Source organism: Liolophura sinensis, chromosome 11, assembly GCF_032854445.1.
Source record: "Liolophura sinensis isolate JHLJ2023 chromosome 11, CUHK_Ljap_v2, whole genome shotgun sequence".
Classification (NCBI taxonomy): Eukaryota; Metazoa; Mollusca; class Polyplacophora; order Chitonida; family Chitonidae; genus Liolophura; species Liolophura sinensis.
In genome coordinates this window covers 16,701,953-16,724,825 of record NC_088305.1, presented here as the reverse complement: position 1 = coordinate 16,724,825, position 22,873 = coordinate 16,701,953, and the positions used below count along the sequence as shown (strand labels likewise).

General features: G+C 40.0%; 1 protein-coding gene across 2 annotated transcripts; it reads left to right on the top strand.

Moving 5' to 3' along the window:
* The first annotated feature begins 17,630 nt into the window (after positions 1-17,630).
* Positions 17,631-22,414, top strand: LOC135477892 (uncharacterized). 2 transcript variants are annotated; one of them, XM_064758100.1, is made up of 4 exons: positions 17,631-17,799; positions 18,489-18,631; positions 19,857-19,911; positions 20,333-22,414. In XM_064758100.1, the coding sequence occupies exons 1-4, from the start codon at positions 17,750-17,752 to the stop codon at positions 21,696-21,698; spliced, it is 1,614 nt and encodes a 537-aa protein (XP_064614170.1). In that variant the 5' UTR covers positions 17,631-17,749; the 3' UTR covers positions 21,699-22,414. The 2 variants fall into 2 exon arrangements, with proteins under 2 accessions (XP_064614170.1, XP_064614171.1); XM_064758101.1 differs by lacking the exons at positions 17,631-17,799; positions 18,489-18,631 and adding an exon at positions 18,704-19,017 and having other exon boundaries at positions 19,857-22,414.
* The last annotated feature ends 459 nt before the right edge of the window (positions 22,415-22,873 follow it).

The following is a 22,873-nucleotide window of genomic DNA, read 5'->3' as shown; positions in this document are numbered from 1 at the left end:
CTCGGTGTCAGAGTCATTGTCAAGGCCAACTCCATTTGTCAACGCATGTCCTCGTTTGTTTCATCTCCTCTGTTTGTCCTCTGTTTGAGACTAGTCTACAACCGTAAGTCACATATAACGCCTTATTTCTGAGTCCGAGAAAACGAAAAGATTTGGGCGTTTGAACTAGATGTATCAGTATTCTGCAATCCTCGTGAAACTAAATTTCTGTAATTTTACAAGCAAGGCGATACCTTTACCTGTATTATCATTCCAAAAAATCTTAAGAAAATCAACCAGATATCGAACACTGGAATAAAAGCGAAAACGCTCATTGACCACACTGTGTCAATACATACGACAAGAAAATGGCTAAACGCTCAGCCTGTTATCAAGTGGATACTGTCCGGAGTGTCTAATACCAGTGATGGTTGTATTGTGTGGCAAGTGTTTATATATGCATGAATGAGGTGTCGGATAAAAAGACGTTTTTCATTGCCAGTGAATCGTCTACAATGCGGCTCACGTAATCAAATTCCTGTGATCGCCATTCACAATTGTGCGCTGAAAGACAAAGAAAGGTAAATATGTTTTCGCCATAATATAGGAAGAATTTTAATCAGTCTGCCAACTGTGGTCTTTCAGTCAAATATTTTTGCTTGAAATACGAAGAAAAAAATCCACACCATATCATTAAGTTCAGCTAGTCGCCCAAACCACACAGCTTCTGTTATGGAACTCACCGGGCTCTAACTGGAATGAAAGCTAGACGACAGACGGACTAGGATTAAGGTCATTAGCACGACCTAGTCGTCTCCTCAAACCAGATCAAGTCCAACTTAACCTTCATGAGTGTCAGTCGTTGAAATTGGCTTCCAAGCAATACCCTGATACTTGCCTAACACGAGTGGATGGCTTGGCTTCGGAGACATGCAGTTTGCAGCTCGTACCTCTACAATCGTAATACAAATGATTGACCTGATATTGGGTGCCGTGACTGAGACTTATTTTGGTCGTTTATGTGACTGGTGTTTTACGCCCTGCTCAAGGGCTTCACACCTATTTCACTTATACCACAACAGCCAGTATGGTGGTGGGAGGAAATCGGGAAGAGCTGCCGGGAAACCCACTACCATCCACAAAGTGCTGGCAGACTTTCCCACGTACGACCGGAGATAAGTTTTCATTGAGGGACTCAATCATTTATCAACTGATGCACCAGCTAAGTATTCTGTGGTGATGTTCACTGACGGATTTGTATTAGTGACAGTCGACTTTTTGTATTAAATCGACAAATGCAGCATCTGCTGATATCGTATGAGGACTTTAAGTTAAGTTATATAAAACGTAAAACAATGTTTTGGATTTCAAACAAGGTGACCACGTTTCCATTCGTTGTCGTAAACGACGGTGTAGGAAGTACCCTTTAGTACCAGTGCTGATGTGTCACCATAGAAGAAGACTGATTAGATGCAAAAAATTGTCACGTACTGTTTCTAATTGATTCTAATGTGACAAACGACACTTTCATGAGTATGGAGAATCTACGCGTGACAACAGACAGTCGCATACCAGTGGACAACCAAAATGCACGTTAAGGGTCAAGAATCGAAACATCACTGAAAACTGCTGACGGGCTTCTCTTTGCATGATTCCGTGCTATTTTGAATTCGTACTTTATATACTTTCTTAATACTTTTGTGTGTTATGAGTCGTTTTGAGAATTGGCCTTGCGATTTTTGACCTGGAATGTTTTTGTTGGTTGACGGTTGTTTATGGGAAAGCAGAAGGAATGTTCTAAGTGAATTAAATAAGTATAGAAATCGTCTAGCATGCACTTCATGAAGAGTTTTACTTGAAGCATCCGGCCACAAATAACGCGCTTAATTGTTGTCCTTATTGTATCAAAGTTGCTATCAGATTAGACATTGTAGCGATTATAATAATTTTTTTTGGTATAATTTTCTCTGTCAAACCTGACAGATTGACGGATTGGTCATTTAAAACACTAAATACTCAGATCGGCAGCCCCATCAGCAAATATATGTACCACTGAGATCCCCTCATTGTGATCAGTATTCCTGGCTACTTTTGTCTATCTTAACTTCATGCGCCCCGGACATTGCATCCAGGTATGCTAGTGAACTGCTCAAAGATAACATAACAGTGAACAATGTCATCTCCCCTGGTTTTACCAGACAGCATCAAGCTTTATCTATGTCAATGTCGCACGTGCTCTCTGGGAGTTCAACCAATCGTCGAGTGATTTTGTATTCATCTCAAGAAATACTTTCTTTTCTCACTCACTCCTTACAGCGGTAAATTACATCAAACTGAACCTGCATCCGACAGCTCATAAACGAGGGTTTGGGAAGTTGGTAAAGAATCATTTAGGAGTTTTACAACACAGTTTACCCCAACTTATATCTCGCCTTTATGCTACCAGGAGCTGTTGCAATATTTAGCTAAGTGAATGTTCAGTGCAGAAAAATGGCTGAAGAATGTAAATGCTACAATTTAAATGTTTTGCTCTTTTGAGTTTCAAATTTATACATTGATTTTTTATTGCACAACAATGTGCCAAGGACAATTTGAGTTCTTTCCTGTTCTTAGTGTGTCTTTTAAGCACTTGCAATTTATGACTCAAGTCTTAAGTTTTTGATAAATACGAGCCCTGGTTAATAATCGCAAGGTCAATTCCCGAAACGACATATAACATAAGTCCCCAAAAACTAAGAAAACATATAAAGTACGAAAATAGGACGGAATCATGTAAAGAGAACACATTTTATACTTCTGAGTCAAGCTCCTTCCGCTTTTAATTGTAAGGGCTTGTCCGGATCAGTTTAAATTGAGCAGAAAAGATCGTGACGGCCTATAATCAAATAATTTTAATGACCGGGCAAATTAATAATAAACAGGATCTTACCTACTTAAACTGGTGATTTTGACCAGCTAGGCTTAAAGCACAGTTGTAAGTTTGATGTCGATAGATGTCTGCCAATTGGTGCTTCAGTATCTTGTACCCAATTTGAAAGATTTAGCACATTCCAACTCTGATAATGTTTACATTACCTTTTTAACTTTTTTATGGGTGGGAATGATTTTGTTTCCTATCTGAAGCCAAAAGCCAATTTTTCAGCTCTCTACGCCGAACTTGACCTGCCCATGAGCAGAAGAAAAAGCAGAAGGCCCCTGTCAGGGAATTTCTTGCCTCGGTGTGGAGTTAGGTACCCTTGAATGGATGGTAAGAATCCCCAGTGACAAAGTCCTTGAACTTAAACTGATGCTTATTGAGAGTATGGGTCGAAAATTGACTGACATTACGTCAGTTACAGTCCACTATAGGCTCCTTGAATTTTGTATGCAGGGCGGTGCCCCCAGGAATGGCCTTTCTACGTCGTTTAATTGACCCTACATGTGGAGCATCTAAAACGCATCATCTCATACGATTGTCTGCTGATATGAGAGACTTCAGTATGTGGTACTTGACTGACCAGTTTAAAAGTGTTTACACCGTATATTTCTTAGCGTCCGCTTCGGGAGCGGTATACCCAGGGTCAATCGTAGGTCGAGTCATACCTAAGACCTAAAAAGAGGAAGTTCTGACTTCCTCGCTTGGCGTTCAGCATGCAGGGGATAGTGCAATGAATGGTTTACCCGTATCAGAATAATGGCTCGGGCTGGGTGGCTTGTATGTCTGCGGTAAGGCGTCTCAGTGAAGCAGCGTTAGATAACAGAGCGGTGGAAATCCGTCCTGCAAAAAGCTGCAGATCACATGTACACTTAGGATTCCTTCGTCGTCATATGACTAAAAAAATTGTTAAGTACGACGTTAAACCCCACGCACTCACTCACTCATATATATTTTTACAGCAAGTGACTAGAGGAGTGACAAGATTCTGAAATTGCAAAGGATATCACATTTTTAGAACTTTTACCCATCACTCTGTCAGTTGTAATTTGTGGTGATCTTTTAACCAGCAAGAAAATAGTGTTACATTGTGACAATAACTCTGTTGTGCATAGCTAACGCTATATCTCGATTTCAGTGGGCTCGTTTTCACCAGATGAACTCCCCCACCCCCCTTTGACAGAGAGAGATTTACTGTTACATTCACACATGTAAACTTATACGCCATTCCATACCCGAAAACATACACGAAGCCTGTGAGGCGATGGTGTCATCTCTAAACCAGTTTCGGCAGAGTATGGGATTTCCTGTTCAGTTAATAAAATATGTGGCATTTTGCTTCCACCTAGGTTTGACACCATCAATACTCACTACTTACGTGGCGGGGATCAGTAACAAGCATAAAATTGGTGGGATTAGTGACCCTAGATGGTCATTTATTGCGCGCAAAACTAACAGATGGAATGCATCATCTGCGACAGCATTGGGACACGACGACGCACATTACACTACCTGTTCTCCGCTCAGTAACACCAGTGGTCTCATATGTCTGTCACTCTACATATGGGTGTGATTTGTTTATATCTGCTTACCGTTTGGCCTTTTTTAACTTCTTCAGAGTGGATGAGCTGTCAGTTAACGATTCTGTTGATGTCGAGGGGAAGAGTCCTTAAATTGTCGGATATACACATCTCCCAAGATTTACCGATCATTTTAGATTCTCTCAATATTATGATCAACATGACCATGAGTACATACTGAGTATACCTAGAATGACTGATGTTTCTGTCTTCCCAGTAAAGGCTTTATAGAAATATCTCTCACTACGTCTGCATTTGAACGACTCCTGTTTTTTTGTTGTTGTTGTTGTTTTTTGTTTTTTTTGGGAGGGGGGGGGGGGGTTACACTAATGGCTCTTTGTTGGCTCGTTGGCAGTTTTGGCAAAATGTCTGCGAAGATTGGGGCTAATAACTCACCGCTATTCGATGCCGTCACAGAACTGGCCTCTCTTGAACCTGTGCGGTAATGAATATTCCTCATGACCACATTAACACTTTTGGGCATTGGAAATCCATAGCACTCCGCCCATACATTCGCCTACCACAGATAGCTTGGGCTCATAATCTGGGTTTTTTAATCGTTCATATCTTAGTAAATGCACCGACTATGCAGATTGTGTCTTGGCTTGTTTTTTTTGTTCCTTCTCTTTACTTAGAACCCGAAGCTGTTGTGTGGATCGTGAGCTCCATCTATATATATTGGGCGCACCAGAGGACGGTTCTGCGACCAGGTGCCTGTTTAGGCCTACAGTCGCGACTAGGAATTCGAGTACGCAGCCTTGGAGTTAGAGGTATAAGGTGACACCAGCTAGTTTCTTCTAAAGGCTGAGCAGGAGTCTCGTCGATAATGGTGTTGTACTTATCCATTGAGGGTCTATTGATTTCAGCAGGTTAAAAAGGTATCCAGTTTTTACTGGATATTAAACAAGATTTGAATTTCTTACCTTTCTGCCTCGCTTTAAAAGGAGTTGTCAACAGCGGGGAATAGATGCAGAAAGAAAACAATTAAAACCCGTCATTCAAAGGCATATTCTGTTCAAATGGGGGTTATATTTTCAGACATCTGGACATTGTGGTCAGCTTACAGCTCCCTAGTTTTTTATCGTGATGACGGCGTTCACCTGTCAGTTGTCAAGATCGATATATTTTTTAAATATATTTCAAAAGGGGGTTCTTCAAGTAAAATTTACCATGAAATGTACCGTGATAATATGACACTCCCATCATAATGCGTAAATGTGTAATCATATTACAGTCCCACCATAATGCGTAAATGTGTAATCATATTACACTCTTACCATAATGCGTAAATGTCTAATCATATTACACTCCTACTATAATGCGTAAATGTGTAATCATATTACAGTCCCACCATAATGCATAAATGTGTAATTATGTTACAGTCCCATCATAGTGCGTAAATGTGTAATTATATAACAGTCCCACCATAATGCGTAAATGTGTAATCATATTACAGTCTCACCATAAAGGGTAAATGTGTAATCATATTACCGTCCCACCATAAAGTGTAAATGTGTAATCATATTACAGTCCCACCATAATGCTGGCAGCCATCGTATAAGTAAAATGTGAGCATTGGTAAGACATCAATAAAATAAATAAATAATCATATTACACTACATTAGGAAAGGTATTATAATGTGTTCGCGTCAGACCAGTAGGCCTATTCCGTGTTGACACGTCAGCACTAATATTGGAAGATACTGCGTAGTATAACGGCAGCAAATGAAAACCTTGTGACCTGTATCGAAAATTCAAAGCATGATTTCACTGAGAAGCTTTAAGGCAAAAAATGTATTAGTAAGTAAGTACATTTCAGATGATATTTTTCAATCACATCTCCTCTTCGATCGTATATGGGCCTGCCATAATGGAAGATTGTGAGGGTCACCTCCGCCCCAACGCTCAAAGATGGATCAAAGATGAATCCGGTTGTAAACCGGCCTGTGTATTACGGTGCTAGATGTGGAAGCTGCAAACCGCCTGTTTCCGGAACAAGGCGACCCACTTGTCTCGGGCGAGTATAAGAGTATTGCTTGTATGGAAGCCAATTTCAGCGACAGATTAGGTTGGACTTGATCTCGTTTGAGGCGGCGACCAGGCCGTGCTAATGGCCTTAATCTTCGTCCATCTGTCGCCCAGCCAGCATCCCGGGGAGGACTGAGCCATTGGGCGGGAGCCACACGTTGTCAAGTTAAGCCAAGCTCTTTTTTTTTAACCAAGTGGAGACAAACATGGCTAGATCTTTGACGATTTAAATAAATTGTTCCATAAGAGATGTTGTATGGTTTGGCCAACTAGCTGACCTTATAACAATAGTTTTTATTTCGTGTTTCATGCAAGAAATATTACTTACTGGTACATGTACTTACTGATCAGAATTCTTTCTGTATCGTGGCAACACGATATTTTACCTGTGTTTGTCTTTCATGGCGCAGCTGTGAATAATGGTTCATTGGTTTCCTTAAGTGAACTGTAGTCGGGAAGATTCGATGACAAAGAAATCATTTTTGATTTTTCAAGCAGATGTGTAAGCATTTCCCCGACGATACCGCCACTGGCTTAAAAACAGGTAAAATAGTATATACTTGGTATCAGGCTGTGTCTTGCATAGTATGGATCTTTTCGTATGTGTTGGCGTATAACGAACAGTTGCGGTTTTCGAAACATACGTTGGAACGCTGTAACACAGGGTTTAAGAATCAGGTATATGGACGTAAATTCACAAGGATGACAAAATGTCTCGTTCTCGAGGAAGGATCTGTTCATTAGAAATTTCTTTTATGGTTATAGTCTGGAAAAGAGAATACACAATGAAACAATTGAATTGAACTTGCCATTGTGGATAAAGTAGAGAAATACAGCCTATACAGTAAAAACAGTGTAAAGGTGACAGTGTGATAGTGTGAGTCAGTGAGTGCTTGGGGTTTAACACCGTACTTAACAATTTTCAGTCATATGACAATGAAGGAGCCCTTAGAGTGTATGTAATGTGCCTCCATGTTCATCCTTAGAGTGTATGTAATGTGCCTCCATGTTCATCCTTAGAGTGTATGTAATGTGCCTCCATGTTCATCCTTAGTGTGTATGTAATGTGCCTCCATGTTCATCCTTAGAGTGTATGTAATGTGCCTCCATGTTCATCCTTAGAGTGTATGTAATGTGCCTCCATGTTCATCCTTAGAGTGTATGTAATGTGCCTCCATGTTCATCCTTAGTGTGTATGTAATGTGCCTCCATGTTCATCCTTAGAGTGTATGTAATGTGCCTCCATGTTCATCCTTAGTGTGTATGTAATGTGCCTCCATGTTCATCCTTAGAGTGTATGTAATGTGCCTCCATGTTCATCCTTAGAGTGTATGTAATGTGCCTCCATGTTCATCCTTAGAGTGTATGTAATGTGCCTCCATGTTCATCCTTAGAGTGTATGTAATGTGCCTCCATGTTCATCCTTAGAGTGTATGTAATGTGCCTCCATGTTCATCCTTAGAGTGTATGTAATGTGCCTCCATGTTCATCTAGTGCTACTTCACTGAGACGGCTTACAGAAGGCCCGTCCGAGTCATTATACCGATACATGTCAATCAGTTGTTGCACTATCCCCCTTCATGCTGAACGCCAAGTGGACGCTCCCTAAGCGGACGCTCTACCAACTGTGCTATCGGAGCCGGTGGGCTCAGTTGAGGTTTAATTCCAACTGTTGATTTAAATACGTAAATAGTACCACATTACACGCCTCTTAGCACCATGATTTGAGAAGAACTGGGTGACAAATGTCTGCAGTAATGTTAATTCAATATATTACACTTCAGTCGTCATGTACTACTCAATATACTGTACTGTCATCACATTTAATATGCAATCTACATTACATGAATGTCCTTACTCATGCAATTCTGTCGGAGACAAATAGCATTACATTGTTTGAAAATGGCAATTGTATGCGCGTGTTACTGTAGAACCTGTCAGACTTAAATGGCCGGGTGGGGTATTGGTGAACTGATCACGCTGAACGAAACCGCTGGTAATTTTGAATGGAGAACTCAGCTGAGGCGGATTAACCAGACAAAGGCGTCGTCTGGACACAGACCCCCATTACAACTTCCGTTTTTCGACTGTAGTTCTGTGAATTTTAGGGTATAAGGTCTTTTTTTGCTCCCAGGCGTCCATTTTTGGTGCACAGGTGCATGCTTGGTATTACAATGCTGGAAACTGTCTAAACTTTCAGGAAGTATGAGCTTTATTGGTGACAGTTTGAAATTCTGGGTGAGAGGACACAAGGTGTGAGGTAGTGATGAGGCTGCGAGTGACGTCCCCTTGGCGTTGTTAGGCACGCCTCCCAGCTGCTGGCATGGAAAGGTCTAGATTTTGACGGTCAACCTATTTTAAGATTTTTATGGCTTGTTTCTCCCAGGCTGGGCCAGGTATGCACCAAAGCTTATTGGCCACGGAATGTTTGGGACTGAGCTACAGCGCTAGACGTTAACATTGTCGCTTATGGAAAATTAATGGGGTCCGAGGCCCCCACACATAGACAGCGCTCTCCCAACGGAGGTAATGGGAGGAATCTATGTCAATGAGATTGTTGTTACGAAAGCTTGAGGTCAAGTGAATGTCTGTGGACCACATTCTCTGCAGGAGAGTACATGGCAGACAATACCATCAAATGTAAACTTCCAGGCTTTGAGTTCATTATCAAAATTACACCGTAGCACCACTCAGACTCCTTATAGTGCATACGCCGTTCACTTTATATTCAAGAAATGAGGCAGGAATGATGTCAGAAAACTGGACCTGGGCAGGAGACCGTCACTGGAACCTGTTTCATTTGTTATAGCCTGATATAGCCTATTTCATTGATGCCTGTGTAATATGTATTGTTATACAATGCAAGGGAAATAACTCGTTTGGTCAATGGCATACTCGCCACAACACTGGCTCAAACACACCGGATGATCGGTACTTGTCAAATCGCACATCGAAAATGTAAACAAATTGTGTTACCTGTGTGCTCCAAATGTGAAAGTAAGTGTTTGATGGAGCTAGTGTCAATCAGTCAAAATAAAAATAGGACACACTAATTAATCTAAAGAGCAATTAATCAGCATTTATCAATGAAATTGTTGTAGGTGGCGGATTGGATCAAGTTTTTCATTCTACAGAGAATATATATGTATGGTATATTAATAAAACCAAGGATTGCATGAGGGTTTTTGATTCTTTCTAACATTATTTTTTGTTTCAGCACTAAAAATTGTAAAAATGTCCTTGGGGTGGAATATTGCACGCAAAATGATATTGTATGTACTGAACTTGTACTATGTGGTACAGGGGCTTCGGTGGCTCAGTTGGTTAGCGCGCTAGCGCAGCGCAAGGACTCAGGAGTCTCTCACCAATGCCGCCGCTGTGAGTTCAAGTACAGCTCATGCTGGCTTCCTCTCCGGCCGTACGTGGGAAGGTCTGGCAGCAACTTGCAGATGGTCGTGCCCGGTTTCCGCCCACCATAATGCTGGCCGCCGTCGTATAAGTGAAATATTCTTGAGTACGGCGTAAAACACCAATCAAATAAATAATTAAATATGCGTGGTATTTACAATATATGGTAGAACAACATTGTTAACAAAATGGCTTTAACTTATTTTGAAATATTGACTTAAGATTGTAAATGCTGAAATCAGGAGCTATGTGAAAATGGTGTATAATATATTATATGACGATTGCATTTTATCCAGCAAACCAACTGGGTATCCAATGTGAGATGATTGTTACATGACCTTGGTCTCGGCCATGCATGGTATGGGCAAACAGTGGGAAAAAATCTTCCTCTCTATTTTATATCAGCTATTACATGGTGAATTTGTTCAAAACTTTACATGAAATTGTGAGACTTTGAGATGAAACAATATATTGAAATGTTCACAGTAAAATACTTCCGAATCGCAATGATCCAACTGCCTTGTTCTTCACACAGACTTATGTTTGAATTAGGCAGATGGAATAAATCAAACAAAACACACTTTTGAAGAAAGGAAATGTACCAGTTGCACTGTAATGGAAAATGAATATCATTTCCTCCTGATTTGTCGCCTGTATATTAAGGAAGAAGTACACAGATACATATTTTTACAAATATCTCAGCACGAAAAGTTTACTGAGTTAATGACATTGTTAATTTGTTAGAAAATTGTTAGAAGTTGGTCGATGTTTATATACGAAGCATTTAAAATGAATTATTATTATTAAATATTATACTTTCATCTGTTTGTTTCCCCTCCCCCCCCCCTTTGCCGACTACTGTTTGTTATGTTGTGTTATGTTATGCTATAACATGTATATGCTCATGGGCTAATTGGCCCAACGCAATAAACATCTATCGATATACACATCATCAGACCAGGTGATGTTGATGTTGTTGGAGATTTGCGTAGATGGTATGTCAAAGTATGAAGAAATTCACCTAAGTCAATAAATGGCCAGATTAAACGGCATGAATGTGCCACGCTCAGGTGTGGAATGGTAAAATTACATCAAACATTGGTGAACCTTTTCAGGACGTTTCGCCAAGGTAGGACAAGCTCAGCTTTATAACTGACATACACACGGTGTACTGGTTACATCTTACCGTAACCTGTCAAAATCTTTCATGTTATTATTTCCTCCATACAGCGAACAGTTCGTTTTGTATTTATTTTGTTTAATTGTTCGTCATACGTATGTATTATATGTTCCCTTTTTACAGTGGACGGACTAATCCATGGATTTTGACAAGTTAACTACCAATTTCCCCACGAATGACGTACATATATGCGCACGACATTGGGGCAAGACAAGTGATTTTCAACCGAAGTTAGAGTGAACAAATAACCACATGAACGTTGTGGGCTGCTTGTTGTGACCACGACCGACGAAAAGCGAGAACGAGGAAGTTTTTAAACTATTGTGCAAGACGCGAGATTAGCGCCGCAACTAGTGAATTTAAACGATTGATGAACATGCGGCTTAACCAATAGGCCTTCAGCCGCTCTGTCTCTTTTTTAATACTTTGTTTTAAAGTATGGACCATCGCGGTGAAAGCAATGTACAGAGTATAGGTTTATACAGTAATTGCTGGGCGACGAATGATATTGGACGAATGTAACACTGTGCTACTACCCCGCGTTTGCGAGTTGTCGTAACGATGACACGAGCAATACAAGTTGGTGAATCGGAAAATTTCATATCCATGGCAGGAATAGAAACCGAAACGATAAAATGTGTTTTCAGCGGGTATATTTGTTCTGTTACAGCATTTAAGTATAGGTGCGTCTGTGTTTGGAGATATCGACATTTTTCGTTCCTCTGTTTTGCTCGGTGGTGAGACTGAATGTATGGTCTTTTATGTACTGGTAAACCAAGACGATACGATGTCAGTAACAAGGGTGGAAAGGGGAGAGTACTCTGTTGTTAAAGGTCTGTGTTCGCGGAATTCCTATAAGCTTGATCATGCTATGGGAAAACCAGGACCATCCTCAGGTTGCTGTCCAAACAAACGGACACTCGGTAGTTCATATTTCAGACACTGCCATTTTGAAATTGTTGTGATAAAATATAACCTTGATATAAGACAATTCTTTTACCTCTTGTAGATGTATATGATCTCACCACAGCATATGATCTCACAACAGTATATGATCTCACCACATTATATGATCTCACCACATTATATATGATCTCACAACAGTATATGATCTTACCACATTATATGATCTCCCACATTATATGATCTCACCACATTATATATGATCTCACAACAGTATATGATCTTACCACATTATATGATCTCACCACATTATATGATCTCACCACATTATATATGATCTCACAACAGTATATGATCTCACCACATTATATGATCTCACCACAGTAAAGCTTAAGATTTCTATGTTATAAAAGTAAAACAATACAGTATATTCGGGGAGTCTGTAGTACAAGCTCTGTTACTGCGCGTGGTTTGTTCTAACCTCTTGTGATCTCTAACTGTCTTGTCTTTGTAATACTATGGATATCTGACAGATCGCTGTGCATAACTTGAACTTTTGTCTATTACTGAAGGTAGGCGATTTTGTGAGTGATAAGCTTTAGGAGTAATATAGCATTTAGCGGTATACTGGCAACAACAAAAAAAAAAAGAAAATAGGTTTTAGAAACAGAAAGGCTGCACAAATGGAAGCAGAAGTATAAAACCACAAAAGCTTTGAACTTGAGATGAAACAGCATTTGTAAACCAGAGAAACCAGTCCACGGATAGGACACAGCATACTGTAACTGGAAATGCCAGTTGTAAGCCAGGAAACAATATACGCTACAACTGGAGGGAGCATGTCCTCAAACGAACAATAGCGCTTCTAGGTCCGTTTTGTCGCTGGATATTTGCGCGCCCCAAGTATAAACAATGACGACGTGGAATAAGTGAACTGATCTTGAGTGTGGCGTTAAACACAAATCAAACAAACAAACAAAGATATAGTTCGTCTGTATGTACATTTATAGTCCGGGATTAACTGTTTTACTATGACTGATTTTATTTACTTGATTGGCGTTTTGCGCCGTTCTCAAGAATACTGTGGTGGGAGGAAACCGGGCATAAAACTTTGGAAAACCCTCGACCATGCACAGGTTGCTGACAGACTTCCCCACATAAGGCCGATGAGAATGCCAGCATGTGCTGGACACAGCCTCTCACATTAGCGACAAGCTCCTGGTTTGCTAACCACTTCGGTCACGGAGGCCACTAGTTTTAGTATTTATACTACTGGCTTTTTACTGAATATAAATATCTACTTCCTGGAAGTTTGTGGAGTACACACTTAAAAACTCCACACGGGTCGCTACGAAGCAGTTAGCTAGGGCCGTTTCATGACCTAACGAGCTTATTGTCAGATAAGTACATCCTGAGCTGAGCCACGACTGGATCTTTCAGTAATAACGGATGGTATTATAACTCGTCAGCAAAACTGTGGGAGTTGGATCCGGTTATTCCCGTAAACAATACAAGCCGGAAGCTAAATGGTGGGTTGAATGGTGAGATATGTGTTGAATTCCTAGGCACTTCAAACGTAACACAAAGCTCAGGAAGTGATTCACTCGTGCTCGTAGATAGGTCTAACAGCTGGTAGAATAGTACGTGAAGATTGTTAGCCTGTTATATTTGATTAGATTTTCATCGTGGGTGTATTTGGAGATAAATTTATTTATTGCAATTCCAACAGGTCACAATTTTTTTCACATTTTAAAGATCTTAAGCTAGTGAAATAATAGAAAACAAATTGTACCCCAAAGTTCAACCTCATGCCGTGTGGGCCTGAGGACAATCTGTCAAGTCCGGCATTCGTGTACCGCCCATGCATTACTTTGTTATCCACTACACCTAGTTTTATAAGCATGCTTCCAAACGATCTAGAGCTAAATTAGTAGATTAGTTTTAGTCGCTGTCCGTTATGTATGTCTCCACCAACTGATCAATCCAGTTTGTTAACATGACAGATCATTTAGTAAAGACGACGACAACTGCTCATAATTCATGTGTTTTTTGTGGAGAGAATTAATTAATCCTCTTTAAAGTCTATTTCTTTTAAAGAGTCCCCTATTTTCATTTGTCCGTAAAATCAGTCATACACGCTACCAAAATTGGCTTTGGTGAGTGTCACGTAACAACAAAAACCCTACACATTGCTGTGTTTGAAGTTCACATTATTGAAAAGAAAATGAAGATAGTGCACTTTTTCTATGTCATAATGTTAAAATCCATAAGCTCGGTTTCAACGGCAAGAACCCATTGCCTCGAGTGACCTTATAATTATTCAAAAAACAGTGGCATGCTGGATATTGGGCAGAGTTCAACATGTTTTGACGCAGGGCGATGCCAGTTACCTAAACTACTATCGATATTTCTGTAAGCCCTGTTTGTGACACTGCCATATTTGAAATTGTTTACACGTTTTAATATAATATAACCTTAATAAATGAATTGAATATTATCTGTTGTAGTATAGGATCTCACGGCAGTATGGTATTAAAGCAGGTTATTAGGAAATTTTGTTATAAAAACAATGTAGTTGAGTCGCTGAGAGTGCAGTGTAGCTGTGTTACTGTGAGGAGTTGTTCCCTCGCATGTTGGTGCACCTACTGTAAAACAAATTACTCTCCTCGCCCATTCCCTCATCATGCCACTTATTTTTGAATTATTATGACGTCACCCAAGGCAATGAGTTCTTGGCGTTCGAAACTGAGCTGATGGAGCTCAACATGATGAAGCAGAAAGTGCTCTGACTTGATTTTCTTTGGAAGAACGTGGACATCCAATACATCCCTGTGTAAAGCTTTTAAGAGGTCTATTTAGTGATGTCTACTTTCTAGAGTTCTTTTACTTTTAACTCTCGCTGTGGACGATCCTGGTGTAGTTTCATATCGGGAAGTTTGTGTGCACCCTGTAATATAAGTGCTGTTTTTCGGTCAGATTACCATGAGGTTGGATATGATATGACTTCCTCTGTAATGGATAATAATAACACAATGCAGTAAATTACCAGAATTATTTTATAACATGATTTTAAAAACACATCTATGGAATTCCATTTAAACGACTGATGAGAATTCCTGTCTGTGCTTGGCTTAATTGCTGGTCTACTCCAAATTGACATTGGCGAATAGTATCATCGTATGCATCATACACATTCCATTCATTTGTGGCTGAAACCCACATTATCCTAAACCCTGTGCGACAACCATTACCACAACTGCTAACCGCTAATAGCTGTTATCATAACTGTAGTCTTGTGCCTCTTTCCGCTTATATTTATTTATTTGTTAATTTATTTATTTATTAGGTGTTTTATTTCGTTCTCATTTATGCGACGGCGGCCACTGCTCTCGATTTATTTTGCATGCTGTTTTCCCTTATATTAAAGCAATACGCAAACGACCGGAACACAGAAGTATGGACGTTCAATCTTTGGACGATCTTACGATCCAAACGACCCTGCTGGGATGAGGTGAATTTCCATCTCGATGAAAGCACTTATCACCTAGGTCAAAGTATAAACATTTTCACCCAGATGATAAATGTTTCATCCATTTAAAATCGTACTCTTCCAGGCAATAACTATTTTCACCAAGTTGGACACCAAGTTAAAAACACAAAATTGTTTTTAAAAAATGACAATAAAACTGTACGTTGCATCTCCACTATGCTAACATCAGGTGACATCCACCAGTCAGGACGGTTTGATATGTTAACAACTCTTACTTCATCTTATACAGTATGTTGGACGATATTTTATTTTTTCAATTGAATTTAGTGTATTTACATTATTTTATTCAACCCGTTGCGGACTTGAACTGTGATTAGATACTTCCTTTATTATCTGTTTGCTGATTACCTAATACGGAATAATATTGACTTCCATGGGGAATTATAGTTGAACTCATAAACTCATCAACGGCATACAACCTTACCAGCATAGTTCATAAATCCCACCCTAGAATTCAAGCATTTGAGGAAAATTAACACCCCCACCCCAACCTGCCCAAATAAGTAATGTATTAAGAGTAAGTTTCTCGCAAGCTTACTGTATTTTTTCAGTTTAAAACAGTTATATCTTGAAATCTTCCAAAAAAGTGTTGTTACATAACATGACAGTCCAGTGGTACGTTCATAGCTTATATTAACGTAGTACGTGGGCAGGTCTGTCACAACCTGTGGATGGTCGTGGGTTTCCCCCGGACTCTTCCCGGTTTCCACCCACCATAATGCTGGCCGCCATTATATAAGTGAAATATTCTTGAGTACGGCGTAAAACACCAAAATAAATAAATAAATAAATTAATTAATTAATTAATTAATTAACGTATGTTTATACGAAAGCTTCAGGGGTGTGACGCCATGTCCTATATACAGATATCTAGGAATCCATCATTCCAGCGCATGTAAACCCCTGGTTAGTCACTAAAGAAACTGTCATCACTGACTATTGACGTTGCATGTATGCTATTCTATATAGCCACAAACATGCTGCTGAAATCCTATTGCTTCGGTGTGCCATCTGTGTTATATAAACAACATCTATACTTGGCAAAATGTATGCGTTTGAATAAATTGAATGCATGTATGATTGCATACACTGTGCGCCACACTACACGACCTTTAAAATGGTCCAGTATTGCTAATAAACAGTGGTTCAAATATAGCCATCAACGTGATCGCACAGAGCGGCTCTGTGTTTTGCAAAAGCATTCTTCTTGCCTCCAGTACATTTGACTAGCATTGCCAGTTCATGCCATTACTGATATTAGAGGAGTAGTAAAATATGTCAAGATGTGGTGCTGGATTTAGTTGCCTGATGCTGGATTGATTATTTATAGGTGATTGAACTGAAGAGGAATGCGAAGAACGAACTAAGGTAACCTCTTCTCGTTTAGCTATCAACGTACTTAACTTTCAATTATCTACATTTGCTGAGATTGACTGACCAGAACTACAGGATAATTTTGAAGTTTCACTTACCCTTTCATTTTCACTTTATTTGTTTTATTGATGTTTTATGCCTTTCACAATAATATTTCACTCAGTATTATCGTGGGAGGAAACCGCATACCGGTCAAGAGCGAGAGGGAAACTCAAGGCCATCCGCAGGACGGAACACAGAGATATGTTAAATAATTTTTTTTCCTCGACTATATCGAATGTACTGCAATGTACTGTCATGAGTCTTCCTGAATGTATTTATTCAGCTTATTTGCTTGCACATTAAAAACCTGCAAGTCTTTACCTTCCCCGGAATAAGTCTCGTCCAGGAGAGGGAAGTACTTCAAAATGTCATACTCGTGTTTACCGCTTGAGGATGAGACGAGAACAGTACCAGAGCACTCACCAGTCTATTTTTATGGTTCACACACGTGCACTGAAATTAAGTCAATGACCATTTTCATACTTCCTGTGGTTAGGTTAATCGTAACACCACAGACAGTTGATAATCTGGTAGGCTGAAAACACGGAACAATGCACATGTAAACCGAATGACTTATACACTGAGCTATAAATGGAGGAAATCCCTGTCCCACATTATGATAAGTGCCTCTCTGGTAACTAACACCATACCACAATGAACACGGCGGGTACTTGCGTCTTTGAAATCTCCCTCAGTATTAAAAAGTTAGCTTAACAGACCACCTCTGCCGTGTTAATACGCCGGCTCGGTATCCCGCAATAACTCGACCTGCCTACTTGGAACTATCCATCATGTCTACTAGATCGCCAGTCTATTCCTCACTGATGCCTACCCTTCTAAGGTGAGAAACCACATTCATCTGCTAATTATCGACCAAATAGCACATTAAAAAGGGAAAATGTCCAAAACAGAAAAAAAACAGTACTAGGAGCAAAAACTGGAATCCCTCGTAATTCGTTCTACGAACAGTGAAGTAACGCAACATATAAACAACAATCAAATAAATAAATATATAAATGTAGACTTTGCTCATGTTTAGCAGAGCTTCCGTACAGTCGACACTATATTTGACTTATTTCACAGCATTATGACAATATTTTTGAGAGTCTTTGGCCTGTATCATAAAATATAACTCTTGATAATATTTTCTAGACTATACATCATAAAAAATATCGTGAGCTTCGAAATTTTATTTTCATTTTTTTATTTATTTTTTTTTAAAGTTCATTTTAACTGATTTTAAACATGCCTGTGTATTTTTTATCATAATTAACACTGATTATTTTCATCATGAATTGACCCCTGTTTTAAACCTATGGCGTTTTGCGATACTCATTCATTCATTCATTCTATCTCAAAAGAGTATAACATTTTAAAATGTGTTTAACGTATGACTGTAAGATAAGAAGACAAGTGCATTATGTAACATTATGAGACGTGTACAGACATCATTTGTATGATATGTTGAACAGATTTATACTACGTACAATATCAGTGATGAACGTTCAGTCTGTATCATGTGTTCACCAGGTCCAAATCACGAGATCAGCGACTAGATCCCAAATTCACAGCAGGGGAGCCTGTGCGAAGGGAAGTAAACAGAATGAGTTTATCAGAGGTCATCACCCATCCCATCAGCACGCAGAGCAGTGTATTATCCAATCACAAATCTGGTAAGTGATACGTGTCGTCTGAACTGTGAGAAGCATTGACGGGCATAATGTTACTAATAGGTGTAATGGCGTAATGTGCTTAGTGATGGTAGATCCTAAGCTGGCACGTGTCAATGTGAAGAGCAGCGGACACGGACAACACGATCATCATGATCGAGGCACCAAAAAATCTGGGAAGTTTTGCTCACCTGCAGGGAAATACAAAATACTTCCCCATCGACGCTGCCCATGGGCATCATCTGAGCCCGGGGTCTGGTAATCCTGTTTTGGACAAGAAATGATGTTCGTGTACGCTGGGATTTAAGAAAACATCCCTGTCACCGCAAATAAATTTCAATCGACGAAGATCTGAAAAACCGATTTTATATCTCAAAGCCATTCGCCTAGTAAGTTTCTATTTTTTGACGCATATGTTTGGTTTGATAGAATTTGTTTTAGCTTGAGGATTTTTTTAAGTTTAACTTTGGTACAAGACCTATTACAGCTATAGTTATTTTCAAGTTCAGGTCCAATGCCGCAAAACAGGTCACTGCCATTTCATTTGTTACTCATTTATGGGGGCGTTTATTTGTCTGTAACTTTTTAGATAAGCTTATGCAGTTATTTAGATGAAATTTTGTGCACTGGTCGGCTTTAGGTTAAGTATCAATTATTAATTGTGAAGGCGATCACGTTCTAGGTCAAAGAGTTTTTAAAAGATGCTTTAACAATGAAGGGACGCGTTGATCAATAAAGCCTGTTCATTTTGCTAGTGTTGCACTCGGAGTGTCTTAAAGTTTACTTATACGGTTTTCTGGGTTTTAAAATCATATGATGCGAGATAAAGCATCAAACAGAGAATGATGAGCATTTGAAGCAGTTTTGCAGGTTTTGTGAAAGGTCCAAATGAGGCGGCGGCTGACCGTTGAAACTGACACCGCCATGTGTAAAGTGCACATAGGAAAAACACCAGCCTGGTAACGAAAGAAATGCTAATGACGCCGAGGATAGATATTAATGGGAACTTTAGGCTCCGCAGGATTTGTATCCACACTTTCATGGTACACGGCTTGGTAGCCTTAAGTGAGGCGTTCTCAGGGACTTCATAAGTGTGATGCTCAGAAATGGGCCGTATGGATGGAAGACAAATGTTCTCTAAACCAAAACGTTAGAGCCATAAAGGAAGAATATATAACATACTATTTTTCTATTTCTATATGGTTTTTATTTTTTTTATTTTTTCCAGAACCTGCAATCGATGAAGCAGATGCAGCAGCTCTCCTAGGGCACATCGAAAAGAGGTCAGAATAACTCGGAATCATTAACATGCCTCGCACTAATGAAAACAAAATTTTGATTTAGGTTACACCTATTCCTTCGGAAAGACTTGCTCTCTTCAGCACTGACTTCTAATTTTGGAATTAACCTGCCGCTACTTCAGCTGCAGCTTTAAGTGAAAAGGATTGTAAGATACTTGGCGAAGGTCGGTGATCTCCAGAAACACCTTGTTGTTGAGTTCGATATAACTCACCAATAAAATATACAATGCGAAGTAAATCAAAGGCGGGAGAACAATTCGCTTATTAAGTTGTTTAATGGTTCATGTTTTTTATTGGGTTTTTTTTTTTTTGATTTAAGGTAAAACAAATAGTTTAAGGTAGAGGCAACGTGACAAAATGCCTTCATTATGTATTACCATCGTAAATTGTCCTGTTTGAACAGACCTTCTTCACAGAGCGCAAGATCCAGTTTACCTGACCTGACAGGATGGCACTGGCTTGGGTTGAACCCGAGCAACGACGAAGACACCGACACCAATTCAGGGATCATCAGATCTCGTGATAGAATGCCGCGATGGTTCATGCGTCACGCCCGCATGTGTGTCACCGTCACCTGTTGCCTTCTGTATCTACTAGCGATGTGTCTCTCTGTCAACTGCAACGAAACAAGCAGCCAGAGTTTCCCTGAGAACGCCTCACTTAAGGCTACCAAGTCGTGTACCATGAAAATGTGGATACAAATCCTGCGGAGCCTAAAGTTCCCATTAATATCTATCCTCGGCGTCATTAGCATCTCTTTCGTTACCAGGCTGGTGTTTTTCCTATGTGCGCTTTACACATGGCGGTGTCAGTTTCAACGGTCAGCCGCCGCCTCATTTGGACCTTTCACAAAACCTGCAAAACTGCTTCAAATGTTCATCATTGTCTGTCTAGTTATCGCCATTTATACACTCTGCTCCCTAGCCTTCAACGAGGACTTGACGTTCGTATGGGCAGAAGTTTTTGCCCCTGCTGGATTAGCCACCATCATAACGGTAAGCCTAGGCATAGAAGGGGACACCGAGTTCGAGAAGAATTTCCAGCACAAGAATGAAAAAGACGGTTATGTGTATGGTCTGGCTCATGCGTACTTTCAAGATATGCTCGAACCCTTCCTGACACCCTGGGGTCAACGGCAGACTCTCCTGAGGTGGTGGAGCGACTACGGCCCTTCAGAAACCTTTCTCGTTCTTCTTGTAGAATGTACTCATTTTGCTGAAGAGGTATTTATGAATGAGGAATTGGCTCAAGATGTCGAAATCGTTGACACAAAAAATGGTGTGTTTTTGCTGAGAATTAGCTTGGGGCGTAAAAATGATCGTTTTTTCTATGTTCATGTGCCCGTGTTGATCAACGAGCATCTGCTATCAGTGCACGACTGGTTCCGCTCCGATGGCCGAACCCGTCTACCTCTAGACGAACAGAAGGCAGAGTACGAAGCTACTTTGTACAAGCTTCTACGTGACAAACGACAGGCGGTGGACGGGGCGCTGGGAAGGGTGCTTTTTTGGCGAATTCCAAACGTTTCCGTCCAGCGTATCCCTGACATTCTTCGCCGTGGTCTCTATCGTGCATTCGGAACGCCAAATTCAGAATCATTCCTAGAAAATATCACTCAAGTTTGGGCTCAAAACACTAATGACAAGGCGACTGGCAGTCCTGAGATGGTCCGCCGAAGAATATCTAATAGCGACAGAAGCTCTAGCAATCGTGATTCTGCTATGTCTGGGTCCAGCGGATGGTCCACGTGTTCCACTGGAACATGTTAAGAATATAATCTAATCGTCCTCATATTTGCATTCTTAATTTTTTAAGCTAATTATTTTTTGTTGGCTTGTAAACCTTGTGGTAAAAGATGCAAGCCTTGTATCAAGGGATATAATTATTGTGGTAAAGAATGTAAACCTTCTGATAAGGAATTTAAACCTTGTGGTAAGGGATTTAAACTTTGTGGTAAGAAATGTAAGCCACGTGGTAAGCGATGTAAGCCATGTGGTAAGGGATGTAATTCAGATGTCAGCAAAACTTATATTATTTTTATGCACAGCAATATAAAGCTTCATACCATGGAAGGATGGTAAGTTGTGGAGATTTCGGTATGTATATATGTATAATGTAGATTCTATGCTACATTATAGAACATCAGTTACGGACGGCTGTTCCACGAACAATCTAAAACCTTTCAACCACCTTGGTATCACCCCGCTCTCAAATTTGTGTTACATGTTTGCATGAACAAAATAGATGAAGTATGTGGGAAGGTCTTCTAGCAACCTGCAGGTGGTCTTGGGTTTCCACCGGGCTCTGCCCGGTTTCCTCCCAGCATAATGCTGGCCGCCGTCGTATAAGTGAAATATTCTTGAGTACAGCGTAAAAGACCAATCAAATAAAATAAATAAATCAAAATTGGTGAAAAATCGGTCGTTGTGAGTTCAAGTTCAGCTCATGATGTCTCCCTCTACAAGTGAACGTGATAAGGTCTCCAGGAACCTGCGCATCGTTTCCCCCGGGTTTTGCCCGGTTTACTCCCACCACAATTTTTGAAGCGTAGTCTAGTTCCACTGTTACACATTCCACCAAAGCCCGGTATAAAAATTTGGCATCATTCTGACTTATCATTCTGTTCTAGCTATTGCCGATCCCTGTAAGCTGATCTTGTTTAATCAAACCATTTTTAATATAGTTACGCTTATTTTAAGGCAGGTTATGTATCATTGCATAGAAGCGTAAGTAGTTGAAGTTTCTAAACTTCTGGAGATGGGGAAGTTTCAGGAAATTGTCTCATCTATCTGTTAGCAAATCACTAATGAAGCGCACTCCGTTATCTACCCAAATTAGCCATAGCGTTCCATTCTACAATCGGAACAAGATCGAGCAGATTTTCTCTATTCCAGGTTAGATATAGCTTCTGGATAACTGCTTGTGAAAATCATGAAGCTCTGGT

Bases quoted from the DNA above. Each gene is read 5' to 3' on its own strand.
- LOC135477892 (XM_064758100.1), top strand. From the start codon at position 17,750: ATGTCTACTAGATCGCCAGTCTATTCCTCACTGATGCCTACCCTTCTA. The intron at 17,800-18,488 runs GTGAGAAACCAC...TGTGTTCACCAG, and splicing joins CTGATGCCTACCCTTCTAAG to GTCCAAATCACGAGATCAGC. The intron at 19,912-20,332 runs GTCAGAATAACT...CTGTTTGAACAG, and splicing joins CTAGGGCACATCGAAAAGAG to ACCTTCTTCACAGAGCGCAA.